This window comes from Podarcis vaucheri, assembly GCF_965113315.1.
Source record: "Podarcis vaucheri genome assembly, chromosome: 2".
In the NCBI taxonomy this organism is placed as follows: domain Eukaryota; kingdom Metazoa; phylum Chordata; class Lepidosauria; order Squamata; family Lacertidae; genus Podarcis; species Podarcis vaucheri.
The window spans coordinates 125,128,797-125,142,217 of NC_138760.1; the positions used below are offsets into that span (position 1 = coordinate 125,128,797).

The following is a 13,421-nucleotide window of genomic DNA, read 5'->3' on the forward strand; positions in this document are numbered from 1 at the left end:
GTACTTGGAGGAGCTAGCGAGGGTCCAACCATTTTTTGGTTACAGCTCCTTTCAAGGCGCGCTTGGCGCGGGAGTGTGTGCCCAGCTGCTATGGACAAAGCCAGAAGGCGTGGGGATCGTGCCGCAGCACGGAAGGTGCTTGCTGGGTAGCAGGCTGATTCCCCACCCAGATGGTATTTTCAGAAATGTGGCCCTGTTTAGGGTGGATGGTGTGCACCTGTTGGTGTGAGATTTGACCAGCTCCAGCCCATCTGGAACGGGTACAGGCTCGTCTTATCTTGAGCCCAAGCAGAGCGTTGTCACACAGCAGAAGGATAAGCAGGTAAATGTGCTACATGCTAACTTTATTTACAAGCTATGCTGAGAGCATACAAACATACATCCTGCCTCTGTGAGAGCAGAGAAGCAACTCCTCTTGACACAAAGAACTGAGAGAACACTGAAAAACAGGAAATCAGTGTACGTCACATCCAGTCTCCCATTCCCGTGGGAACCCAACAGTAACTCTGACTGTGGAATGTAAACAATTGTGGCAAAAGCATTTTGCTGCACAGTGAGGGAAATAGAAACCAACAGTCGGATTGCGATAGTGATGTATGGCTCTCTGGAATTGAAAAAAGTTTATTAGATTGGTTGCGGGAGTGACAGTATTGGTGGTGAGCGATTGGCTCATGTGGCAGTTAAGCATTGGTTTAGGGAATGTGGGGAGGGGAGGTGTGGCCATCACCTGCCCCTCCAATGAATAGGGTATTCCGTTACAGGAATCCAGGGGTCTGGATCTCGTCCGAAGCCTGGAGAGGGGCTAGGGCCATGCCAGGACCCCTGGGAACCCCGAGGGTGAGCACAAGTCAATATACACTGACGGAGATCCCCCTGCTGGTTGTTTACCCTTACAGGTTTCCTGCAGGGTGGGGCAGGAGCCAGTTATAGTTTTGATACCAATGCCTAAGTCAATACCAGTCACATTTGTGTATTCAATAAAGTTGTGGCCAAAATTTGCCCATTAACATTTAAACTAAATTCTGTCTCCACTCTGGCTGTATTTCCATGAGGGATGGGTTTTTGGGGCTCAGAGCACCTGTCATCTGATTGGTTCAAAATTGGGAAAGGGGTACGACAAGGCTGTATATTGTCTCCCTGTTTATTTAAATTATATGCAGAATTCATCATGCGAAAGGTTGGACTGGATGAATCCCAAGCCGGAATTAAGATAACCTCAGATATGCAGATGACACAACTTCATAGCTCTCAACTTTTCCCTTTTCTTGCTAGGAATCCTATTCGTAAGAAGGGAATTTCCCTTAAAAAAAGGGAAACGTTGACAGCTATGCACAACTTTGATGGCAGAAAGTGAGGAGGAATTAAATAACCTTTTAATGAGGGTGAAAGAGGAGAGCGCAAAATATGGTCTGAAGCTCAGCATCAAAAAAATGAAGATCATGGCCACTGGTCCCATCATCTCCTGGCAAATAGAAGGGGAAGAAATGGAGGCAGTGAGAGATTTTACTTTCTTGGGCTCCATGATCACTGCAGATGGTGACAGCAGTCATGAAATTAAGGCACCTGCTTCTTGGAAGAAAAGTAACGACAAACCTAGACAACATCTTAAAAAGCAGAGACATCACTTTGCCGCCATAGGTCCATATAGTTAAAGCTATGGTTTTCCCAGTAGTGATGTATGGAAGTGAGAGCTGGACCATAAAGAAGGCTGATCGCTGAAGAATTGATGCTTCTGAATTATGTTGCTGGAGGAGACTCTTGAGAGTCCCACGGACTGCAAGAAGATCAAACCTCTCCATTCTGAAGGAAATCAGTCCTGAGTGCTCACTGAAAGGACAGATCCTGAAACTGAGGCTCCAATACTTTGGCCACCTCACGAGAAGAGAAGACTCACTGGAAAAGACCCTGATATTGGGAAAGATTGAGGACAAGCTGGTTGGACAGTGTTCTCAAAGCTACTAACATGAGTTTGACCAAACTGTGGGAGGCAGTGGAAGACAGGAGTGCCTGGCATGCTCTGGTCCATGGGGTCACAAAGAGTCGGACACAACTAAACAGCAAAAACGTTTAAGGGTTCTTTGAGTGTCTAGACAGAGTGGTTTAACTATCAGCCTCTCTTCCTTAGGAACTCTGGGAGCTGTAGCTCTGTGAGAATAGGGACCTCCCCTAACACCCCTCAGCACCCTTAATAATCTACAGCTCCCAGAATTCTTTAGGGGAAGTCATGACAGTGCTTTCACTGCATGGAGCAGATGTTGACTAAGTGTGCAGGAAACTGCAACCTAAATTGGAAACCTGCATCCGTTTTTGTTCCGAGGAGCCAGTGAAAACAGAAGAGTACCAAGCTTAAAATACACACAACTTTATTATTCAGGCAGTCTCACAACAAAACTAAAAAGCAAAAGCAGCTACAGTACCAGTTTTACGTTTCAGGCGGATGAAGGGTAACTCGCTGAAGCCTCTCAAACTTTCCTGTCCTTCCTCAGGTCTCTTCTTCTCTATGGACTCAAGACCCTAAATAATCGTCTCAGTTATCCCCAATATGGTTAATTCAGCTGTATGAGCAGAGGAGCCCTCAATTAAGGTTTTTTTTTTTTTAAATGTCACATGGAATCCACACCACAAATGGACAACAAAACCTGAGGCAACTAAAAAGACCCAAGAACCCACTCAAAGCATGGATTATGTGTGTGTATTTGAAGGTTTGTGGAATGTAGCCTCTGGGTGGCTCCAGTGATGCCAAAAAGATGGATGCTGAGACTGAGATCACATTCACACCATACATTTATAACTGTTGCCATGGCTTCATCCAAAGAATGATGGGAAAAGTAGTTTGTACTTCATAGACCTACAATTGCCAGCACCCTTAAGAACTGAAGTTCCCAGGATTCCTTGGGGGGAAGCTTTAAGAGTATTGTATGGATGCGACCTTCTTAGCATTGTTGAAGAAGTTACATGGTTTCCATCCGCTGTGCGTTCTCACCTTCATGAGGTCTCGATTCATCATTTAAACTCTCACTGAGATTTGAACCCTGGTTAGGCGTTTCCCTTGTGTGATGCTTTCGATGCCTCTTGAAGTCTGATTTATGGGTGAAGCTCTTTCCACATTGTTCACACTTGCCCTGTATGGCAAGACCTTGTATGTCTGGAAAGACCTGCGCTCTCACTGAAGCTTTTTGTACACACCGGGCATTTGTAGGGTTTCTCTGTTGTGTGAGTTCTTTGATGTCTAAGGAGATTTGCCTCCTGACTAAAGGCTTTTCTACACTCTGAGCATTGAAAAGGTTTCTCTGCTGTGTGGGTTCTTTGATGTGTAATAAAAAGTCTCCTTGAACGGAAACATTGACTGCACTTGGAACATACATAGACTTTGTTCCATCTGTGTATGATTCTCTTATGTCTAGTAAGGACTGACCTGTTGCTGAAACATTTTCTACACCCTGAGCATTTATAAGCTTTCTTTGCTTTCTGTGGTACTCTTTTATGTTTGGTAAGGTATGACCACTTAGTATAGTTTTTCCTGCAAGCTGAACATTTATACATTTTTTTGCGAATTATCTGTTGACTAAGAAGATTTGAGCTCTTACTAAAGCTTTTTCTACCCAGTGATAACTTAAAAGGTGTCTTCCTCCTGTGAAGTTTTAGATATTTAGTAAGATTTGATTTCTGACTGAAGCACTTACCACACACTGAGCATTTATGGGGTCTTTCCCTTCTGTGAATCCTCTGATGTCTAGTAAGGTTTGACATCTTAGCAAAACATTTATTACAGACTGAACATTTGAAAGGTTTCTCCCCTGTGTGAGTTCTTATATGTTCTGTAAGGTTTGAGTTCGCAGTAAAGCTTTTCCCACACTTTGAACATTTGAAAGGCTTCTCCCCTGTGTGAATTCTTTGATGTCTAGTAAGGTATGATCTGACAGTGAAGCTTTTATCGCACTCCAAACATTTGTACGGCTTCTCCCCTGTGTGAGTTCTTTCATGTCTAGTAAGGTGTGAGCCGTAAGTGAAGCTTTTATCGCACCTAAAACATTTGTACGGCTTCTCCCCTGTGTGGGTTCTTTTATGTACTTTAAGATTCCATTTCCTGCAGAAGCTCCTTCCACACTCCAAACAAGTAAATCGCTTCACCTCTGTAGGGCATGTGGGGCTGTTTCCATTGTTTCTGCTCCCACTGCTTATTTCTCCAGACTCTGCCCTTTGAATTGTTTTCTCCTTTTTGGATGTTCTCAAAGCATCTCTGTTTTCTGGTTGTTCTCCTTGCTCAGTGAAGAAGCCACTTTGAGAAGTGATGGATTTGTCTGTCTTCCGTTTTCTGTGGCTTCTCTTTTCCCTCCTTGGTCCATCGTGACTCAGGAGGTTCTGCTCCACCATCTCATCCTGTGCTTTTTTCAAAGATTTCCTTCTGTTCTGTCTCCATTGCACAACACCTGCTGGATAAGAGAGAAGGAAAACATGGATGTCATAGAGAGATGGAAACTGAGACATTCAATGTAATATGTTTTGTCTTTTTGATACACTTTTGGGCCATTGCTGTCTTAGCGGGCAGTAAGTTGCCATCATGGGTGACCTTTCTTTCCACTCTGCTCAAGAGCCTTAGTCAGGTTTTGCCGTTGCCTCAGATTCACCAGCAAGTTCCTACCTGTAGAGATTTTACTCTCGAGAGCAAATTTCTCAGTCTGCAGGTGGAAGCTTACATTGGCTTTAGGAAGCATAGCTCTATTGTTTGTCCATCACAAGGTTAGATCAAGATTTCTAATTCTTGATGCACTGAAACTTTTCTAATGCTCAAGAGCAGAGAGTACAGCAAAAGTAGCAGACTATGAACATAGGGAAAGTAGTTGTGAACAACAAACAAAACAACAAAAAGTACAAAGCGAAATTGAAAAATTTCTGCACAAGGCTTATATATAAATATATACAACTCAAGAGCAGTACAGTTTCCCCAGCAAACAAAAGCTACATAGAGTGGGTTCTATGTCCATTACTTTTAGTGGGTCTACTGTAAGTTGGTGTAGCATGGGATGACCTCAAAAATAGCCTTGTGTGCTTGTCATTAAGACCTGGAGCTAAGAAGCAATTCTACTCCTCCCCAATATGCATTATCCAGGAGCCCCATTACTTACCAGCATCCATATCTCTCTGAGCTGTGGCTTCACTGGGGGCTGTTCCTTGAAAAATGGGCTTCTGTCTAACCATTTCCTCATGCACAATGCAGGAGTCTTGTTCCTTGGTGGCATCAGCAGCAGGCTGGAAGGTGGATTCCTTGGGGCCTTTCCGATCTCTTCCACCAGCAATAGGTTTAACTACATCCTCCCCTGGGTGTGTTTCCTCAGGATACCCAATTCTGATATGGACTGTGTGCTTTTGTAGGACACCTTGGTCATACACAATGCAGATGTCTTGTCCTTTAGCAGCATCACCAACAGTCTGGGCTGGAGGTTCACTGGGGACCCTGGAGTCTAGTTTGCTGTGAATGGGACTCTCCACTGAGAGCGTTTCCTGCAAACACACTTTTCTCTCACAGATGTTGGGGTTGTGCCAGATGTTTTCCTCACCTACAATGCACACATCCTGCTCCTCAGCAGCACCAGGAACTGTCTCCACCATGATTTCCCAGGGGGATCTGCAACTTCCTCCACGAAGAAGGGGTACATCCTCCTCCTCGACTTGGTGGGCTTCCTGCTGACCCTCAGTTCTCTTATGGACGATGGGCTTTGGCCTGATGGGTTCCCCATAGACAATGCACAGGTCTGGCTCCCTAGAAATATCAAGCACCATCATCCTGGCTGTGGCATCAACAACACCCTGGGCTGGAGTTTTACTTGGGACACTGGAGTCTTCTTCGCTGTAAACTGGACCCTCCCCTGAGCTGATTTTCTGCAAACACATATTTCTCTCGCAGGTGTTGGGGTAGTGCCAGATGTTCTCCTCACCCACAATGCACACATCCTGCTCCTTAGCAGCACCAGGAACTGTCTGTACTGTGATTTTCCAGGAGGCTCTGGAACTTCTTCCATGAAAAAGGGGTTCATCCTCCTCATCAACTGGCTGGGCTTTCTTCTGACCCTTTGTTCTCATATGGATGAGGGGCTTTTGCCTGATGGGTTCCCCATAGACAATGCACAGGTCTGGCTCCTTGCAAGTATCAAACCTCATCATCCTGGCTGTGGTCCAACTGGACTCCTTGCAACCTTCTTCGTATGCACGGGCGTCTTCTGCTTCATTTACTGGCTGCCAGTTTCCCTTTGCCTATTTAGGAAAGTAGATTGTTTGAAACAAGGTATCTTGAGAAACAGGAAATACAGAGAATTAGAAGCATAAGAAATATCCTGTTCAGCTCAGCCTTCAAAGGATACATTGTGTGCCACATATGCACACCAGACACTCTCCATCTTACTGTTTTAGGAAAATAGCTCAGAAATGAATGTTTTCCTTCATGATCCTCATATACACAAGAGGATAGTAACTTTGGCCACTTAGCTCTGTACTGTCTACACTGACTGTTAGCAGCTCTCCAGTGTTTCATCCAGGAAGCCTCTCCCAAGCCCTACATGGAGATCCTGGGGATTGAACTTCTTCTGCAATGTTAGGCAGGCACTCTACCATTGAGCTGCGTTCCTTCCCCCTAAGACTCCTTTGATCTTTGCTCCAGGACATGTTGCAACCTCCACCTGCAGAAGCCCTAATACACATCCTGTCCCTCTTTTCCTTTCCATTGTGAAATCTGGGTTGCAGGTCTGCCTTAAACAAGCCCCCTCACCCATGGACTTCTGGTTTCCTGGGCGTGGGAAATGGCTGCTTTCCCCATTACATCAGACCCCAACCGTGCAGGTTATCAGGGATGATATGGGGGTAATTATCCCTGCAGACACCCCAGCGTAAGGGGGGACAGGCCATGACCCGCAGATCGTCCATTATCTGCCGCTCGCTTCAGAATGTGGGGCAGGGCCGCTGGGTGCGCACTGCGTGAACTGGGAACTCTCCAGAGCCATTCGGCATGAGCCAGGAAATGCCTGTTTTTAAAAATTATTGAATTCAGACTAAGAAACAGGCGTGTTCTGGAAAGAAAGAGATGGAAAATATCTGCTAAACTAACCAATCACTGGATGCCAAGGTTTGGACTTGAAAAGGACTCTCATCTTTGTGCTTTGATTTATGAGGTGAGCGGCAGCCGTTTTTGTACATTCTTTATATTTGCTATTTCATGATATGGCGAACCCCACTAAGAAAGAATCAGTTATCTAAAGGAATTGCAGGAGGAACTGTAAATGTTAATTGGATACATGGCTGCCCGGTCTCCAGTGGAAAGCCCCAATTAGAACTGGCAAAACAAGATCAGATATGAAAGCGGATTAGGCTGAGGGGAAAAAAATGGCCATGGCTGTTGCTCAGGAAGAAAAAAGAACAGCCTCCCCTATTGGGGGGGGGGGCCCGCTGGAGCTATTTGATGGACTATAAAAGGGGGTATTTCACACAAAATTGGATTTGTCTGAATGGATTATTCTCATGTATGGTTTAAGGAGAAAGTGACGGTGATTCTTGGATTTCTGCTGGCTTTCCTAAGGCCTGTGGAAAGCTGGCTTGGATTTTAGAAGAACTGAAAACAGTCTCTACATAAATACTGATTGTATAGTATGCTCCATGGCATTGTTTTTAACTGAAACATTGGCTCGTTAAGAGATCAGAAAGATCGCCACGCCATAAATTTTATCAGTTGAAGGAGTCTTGGAAGGGAGCCCAGAGTCTTTGGAGCTAAAAGCAGCGGAAGCGAAAGAAGGGGCCATTGGAAGGACTGTGTTTTAAAAACAACTGAAAGAGATCAACATGGAATAAAATTTGCCTCTTGCATGTTAACAGATATATGGGCTTTGTTAAGCAAGATTGAGAGTCATACACCAGTGATTGTGAGATAAGGATGGTTAAGATCGGAAATATGAAATTGGAAAACAACAAGAGAGAAGAAAGCAGAAAATAAAAGACATTTTCTCTCAACATCCAGAACATAGGAAGTCCCCTTCTGAATTTTTTAAAATTTGGACTGTATAATTGGCTGTACTGTTTGTATTATGATTTGGCAAGATTTGATTTGTCACCAATCGGAAGGTTTTTAATTGAAAACGAATTAACAAAAAACAAGCTCCCCCTTAGGGAAATATTTCATTAATGCAAAACACGAAGGCAAGAGACGCCCTTCCCAAGCCCCACCCCATCTTAACCTCCCAGGGGAAGAAATCTCTCTTGCACCCTTCCTTGCTACCCACATTCCTTCTCCTGCACAATAAGAAATCCCTTCTTCCCACTTCCCCCTAAGACACTGTTGATATTTGCTCCAGAAATGTAGATTCCTCCACCTGCAGAAGACCTAAAACACACCCTTTCCCTCTTTTCCCTTCTGTTATTGACTCTGGATCGCATCTCCCCAAGGACTCTCCCTTAAGCAACCATGCTCCTACTTGGACGTTTCCCCCTTAGTGATATGTTTAATTAATGCAAGAGGCAAGAGGCTACCTTCTTGACCCCACCCCAGTTTACCCATGATCTACCACAGATGTTCGGTGATCTAGCGGTAGATCACGATCTACCTGTTGGACGTGCCTGCTCTGGAGGAATGCCAGCTTCCTCCTTTGACTCACCCAGGTCCCCTTATTACTAAGGCAGGTCTACATTCGAGGCCCAGAGCAGCAGCCCCTTGTGAGATCAAGTCTGCATTTAAATGCCACAAAGGTGAGGGGGAAAACAGGGACCCCCAGTTCAGAATTTCCTACCCAAATCCCAGCATGTCTTCTCTTGAGTTCTTGGTAGGCTCCAGCTCACCCCTTCTGGTAGACACTGGTGAATTCACAGACTTTCCTTCTTCATCTCAAGCCCCTTCACTAACCCACTTGGGTGTTTGCTCAGATAAATGAGGCCAGGTGTTGATCGTTTATGTGGGAAGTGCAAAGGCTGCTGGGAATTGGAGTTCACAGAAAAACAAACTGTGGCAGGGAGGAAGATAGATAGATAGATAGATAGATAGATAGATAGATAGATAGATGGATAGAGATCATCTTTTCCCTGTGCACATTGATTTATGGCCTCCTTGTTTTGTTTTGAATTTGTTGTTGCCAGGGCTATTATTCTCCACCCTAGGATGATACAGCATTCAGCTATCTCATTAGACATGTAGATGGCGGTACTTAACTGGCCAGCTTAATCAATTACCTTAGAAACAGAGTGGTCTGAGTGGTTCAGCAGCGGCAGCAGCTTCTACTAGATTTTAAACTCACAGATACAGGATTGTAGACCTGAAAGGCACTCAAGGGTATCAGCCAAACTGACTTCCCAAAAGCCCGTAACAGTACATATCAGGGATCCGTAAACATATATACTTGTGGTGAGGGACCTGTGGCTCTTTCAATGTTTGTAGGACCACAACACCCATCATTCCACACAATTGGTTGTTTGTTTATCCAGCAAAGAAACCAAAAACATAATGTGTGGTTTGGGTGGGTGTTGGAATGAATCCATGACAGACGGGAGGCAGGTGTCATATGAGAGGCGTCTGCCGGGGCGAGCCCTGGGAACTCTCTTTTATTGAATATTACAAACATTGCCACAGGTGTGCTTGTGGCTGATTGGTTGATACAAACACAAAGCAACTTGTTGCTGATTGGTTAACATAAGTACAAGGCGGGAATTACATGTGAACATTAATCACCGATAGATTAAAGGCTGGGAAACAAAGCTGGAACTAGACAGGCATGAAACCTCCTAATTAAATTATAACTAATGATTGATCATAACATGAAAGAATACAACAATCACGTTCCGTAGATGTGGTCAGCAATGCATTAAGAATAGGTCAGGGTACACTGTTTCATGAACTCAATGGGAACTGATCAGAACATTCTCAGACTCATGTGCAGAAGCAGAGAAAAGATGATAAGCGAGACTTCCCAGAATGCAAGAGAAAAGAAGCAATACTTCCCCATAATGCCACAGTTATGTGCAGAAAGAGAACTTCCCTTTAGGTGGGTAATAGATGATGAGCATTTTCACATTGTACTTGCAGAGTGGCTGGATGAAGGAGGAGAACAACCCTTAGGCATCCTCTCCAAATCGGAAGCCTAGAGTAACTGGTAGGATCATGAGCTCAGTCACGCAATGGCTTTCCAAGAGGATTGCACCCATTTATGACAGATGAAACTATTGATGGCTACTATTCATGATAGCTATGCCCTGCCCCTTGGTTGGAGGCAGTAATGCTATCAAATACAGTTCAATGAGTGCCTCTGTTATCGTATGTTTCGGTTTCCGAATGCTGAAAACCCGGAAGTAAGTGTTCTGGTTTTCGAACATTTTTCAGAACCCCAACGTCCGACGTGGCTTCTGCTTGTGTGCAAGAAGCTCTTGCAGCCACTCAGAAGTTGCCTCTCAATTGTCGAACGTTTCGGAAGCTGAATGGGCTTCCAGAACGGATTGCGTTCGTCAACCAAGGTTTGACTGTACCAGAATCCTCTTGGGCTGAGGTTCTGCTTGAAGGTTTCCCTGAGGACATCAGGGTGGCCTCTGTGTAAAGAGGATGCTGGACTAGATGGCCTTTGACCTGATCCAGCAGGCTCTTATGCCTGTGCTGCCCCTTTAGCTGTACGTCTCTCACAGGGAACTTTCCCTAGGCTGTCCTTTGGCATCTCTCTGTGGGAGAGTGTGCGCATTGGGGGTCCTTGCCAGTTCTGCAACGAGGAACATAGGGTGTGGTCCCGCTGCATTTATTTACTTGTGCCATGCTGAGGCTGCATGCCAACAGGCGGAGCGTGTGGTAGGTGTGTCCAAGGCGCATGGCATGCATCATGCGCCAACAGTGAGCACTGCTAGGGCTGGAGCGTCCAGTCTCTTAGTTTCATTCCTGTGCTGATGATTTTGAGCTACCTCCCATGAGCTTCCTATGATTTAACTAAACGCTTTCTTCCTGCTCACTAGCTGCTAGTTTATGGTTAGGCAGGCACAGTGGCGGAGGAGGGGGTGGGGTGGGCGTGCGCCACCCCAGGTGCCATGTTTGAGGGGAGCGACCAGAAGGCACTCTGCAGGGTGCTCGCCCAGCCGCCCTTGGCCGTGACGGTGCAAGCTACCGCTGCAGCTGTGTGCAGAGGATCCCGCCAGTGTCCTTACGGTGCTCAAGTGGTGCTGGGGGCAAACTGCTATGTGTGGCATCACTACGTATAGGGCATACACAGCGCCTCTCTGTACAGGGCATGCAAGCAGTGCTGCACATGTGCCATACATAGCGGTTTGCCCCCGACGCCACTCAAGCGCCCTACGGGTGGCGGTGGGATCCCTCTGCCATCGCTACAGCTGCAAGCGGAGGATCCTGCCACCATCCATAAGGTGCTCAAGTGCAAGCAGTGGCCAACCGCTGCGTACAGCACATGCGTGGCTCCACTCGCCTGTGCCATACATAGCGATGCCACGCATGTGTCGCTGGCGATATGCCCTACCCCGGTTGCCGGTTAGCCTTTCTTCATCACTGGGAAGCCATGGCTTGGGGAATACAGATTGGCGCACAGGCCAGAGGTTGTGCAGCCATGTGCAATGAGAAAAGTCGTACCAAAAACACCAAACTAACAATTTAATAAATGCTGCAGCAGCATATTTAAAACTGCAATCTTGACAGGAGGCAAGAGTAATAAAAAGAGAAGCAAAAGGAATAAAAAACATACAAAATTTATTGATGAATAGAGCAAACACATTAAAATACTTATTGAAGCAAGTCCCAAATAAAACATGCATTTAAAAAGAAGTACCGGTGACAGGGAAAATACACTGAAGTAGAAGAATGGAGAAAGAGAAGCATTTGCAAGATCTCTCTGCCTCTCCATTGCTGTCTTGTGCCGATTCAACTGACGTGAAATGAGTGCACTATCATAAAAGCTTTCCCCACACTTGTGGGTTAATGAGTGGGAGTTGTCTTGTGCTGATTAATTGGATATTTTAAAAAGGGTCTTGCTTCAGCCTGAGAAGCTCTGCGACGTCTCCTATTTATGCTTCAGTTGATGTAACCCAAGGCTTCCGCTGGAACACTTGGAAGATACAAAACATTTCTTTTCAGGGCGGGTTACATTATGTTCAACAAGACTTGGTTCAGAAGCATGGGATGTGCTGCACCTGAAGCTCTCTCCGCATTCTGAGCATTTGTGAGGTCCTTCTTCAATGTGCATCTTGTTATGTTTAATGAGATCAAATGGAGAAGTAAAGTCCTTGTCGCATTTTGAGCATTTGTATGTTTTCTCCACTTCATGGGTTCTCTGGTGTGCGTTGAGCTGCATGCTGAACTGGAAGCCCTGCTCACATTTTGAGCATTTAAAATGCTTCTCTTTCGTGTGGATTAAGCTATTTTTTTTTTTAAAAGTCACAAGAAATCCACACCACAAATGGACAACAAAACCTGAGGCAATCAGTTCTCGTCACTAAAAAGACCCAAGAACCCTCTCAAAGCATGGCTTATGTGTGTGTATTTGAAGGTTTGGGGAATGTAGCCTTTGGGTGGCTCCTGTGATGCCAAAAAGATGGATGCCGAGACTGAGGTCACATTCACACCATACATTTATAACTGTTGCCATGGCTTCATCCAAAGAATGATGGGAAATTAGTTTGTACTTCATAGACCTACAATTGCCAGCACCCTTAAGAAATGAAGTTCCCAGGATTCCTTGAGGGGAAGCTTTAAGAGTATTGTGTGGATGTGACTTTCTTAGGATAGTTGGGGAAGTTACATGGTTTCCATCCGCTGTGCATTCTCACCTTCATGAGGTCTCAATTCATTATCTAAACTCTCACTGAGATTTGAACCCTGGTTGGGCGTCTCCCTTGTGTGGTGCTCTTGATGCCTCTTGAGGTCTGATTTTTGGGTGAAGCTCTTTCCACATTGTTCACACTTGCACAGTTTCTCCCCTGTATGGCAAGACCTTGTATGTCTGGAAAGACCTCCGCTCTCACGGAAGCTTTTTGTACACACAGGGCATCTGTAGGGTTTCTCTCCTGTGTGCTTTCTTTTATGTACTGTAAGGTGTGAGCTGTGTGCGAAACATTTATCACACTCCAAACACTTGTAAGGCTTCTCCCCTGTGTGAGTTCTTGTATGGTTAGCAAGGTTTGAGCTCACAGTGAAGCTTTTCTCACACTTTGAACATTTGAAAGGCTTCTCCCCTGTGTGAGTTCTCTTATGTACGGTAAGGTTTGAGCTGTCAGTGAAGCTCTTCTCACACTTTGAACATTTAAAAGGCTTCTCCCCTGTGTGGGATCTTTCATGTACTTTAAGGTTCCATTTCCTGCAGAAGCTCTTTCCACAGTCTGCACATTTATGTGATTTCTGTCCTGTGTGAATCTTCTGATGGGCAGCAAACTGCTTCTGATACCTGAAGCTCCTTCCACACTCCAAACAA

At 45.3% G+C, this 13,421-nt stretch overlaps 1 protein-coding gene across 1 annotated transcript; it reads right to left on the reverse strand.

The window, feature by feature from the left end:
* Positions 1-2,196: 2,196 nt before the first annotated feature.
* On the reverse strand, positions 2,197-6,162 carry LOC309526204 (uncharacterized protein; the record flags this gene model as incomplete). The annotated part of the gene is made up of 3 exons (XM_082212118.1): positions 2,197-4,430; positions 5,127-5,187; positions 5,392-6,162. 3 exons carry the CDS (start codon positions 6,160-6,162, stop codon positions 3,112-3,114), a joined length of 2,151 nt encoding a protein of 716 aa, XP_082068244.1. The 3' UTR covers positions 2,197-3,111.
* Between the last annotated feature and the right edge of the window lie 7,259 nt (positions 6,163-13,421).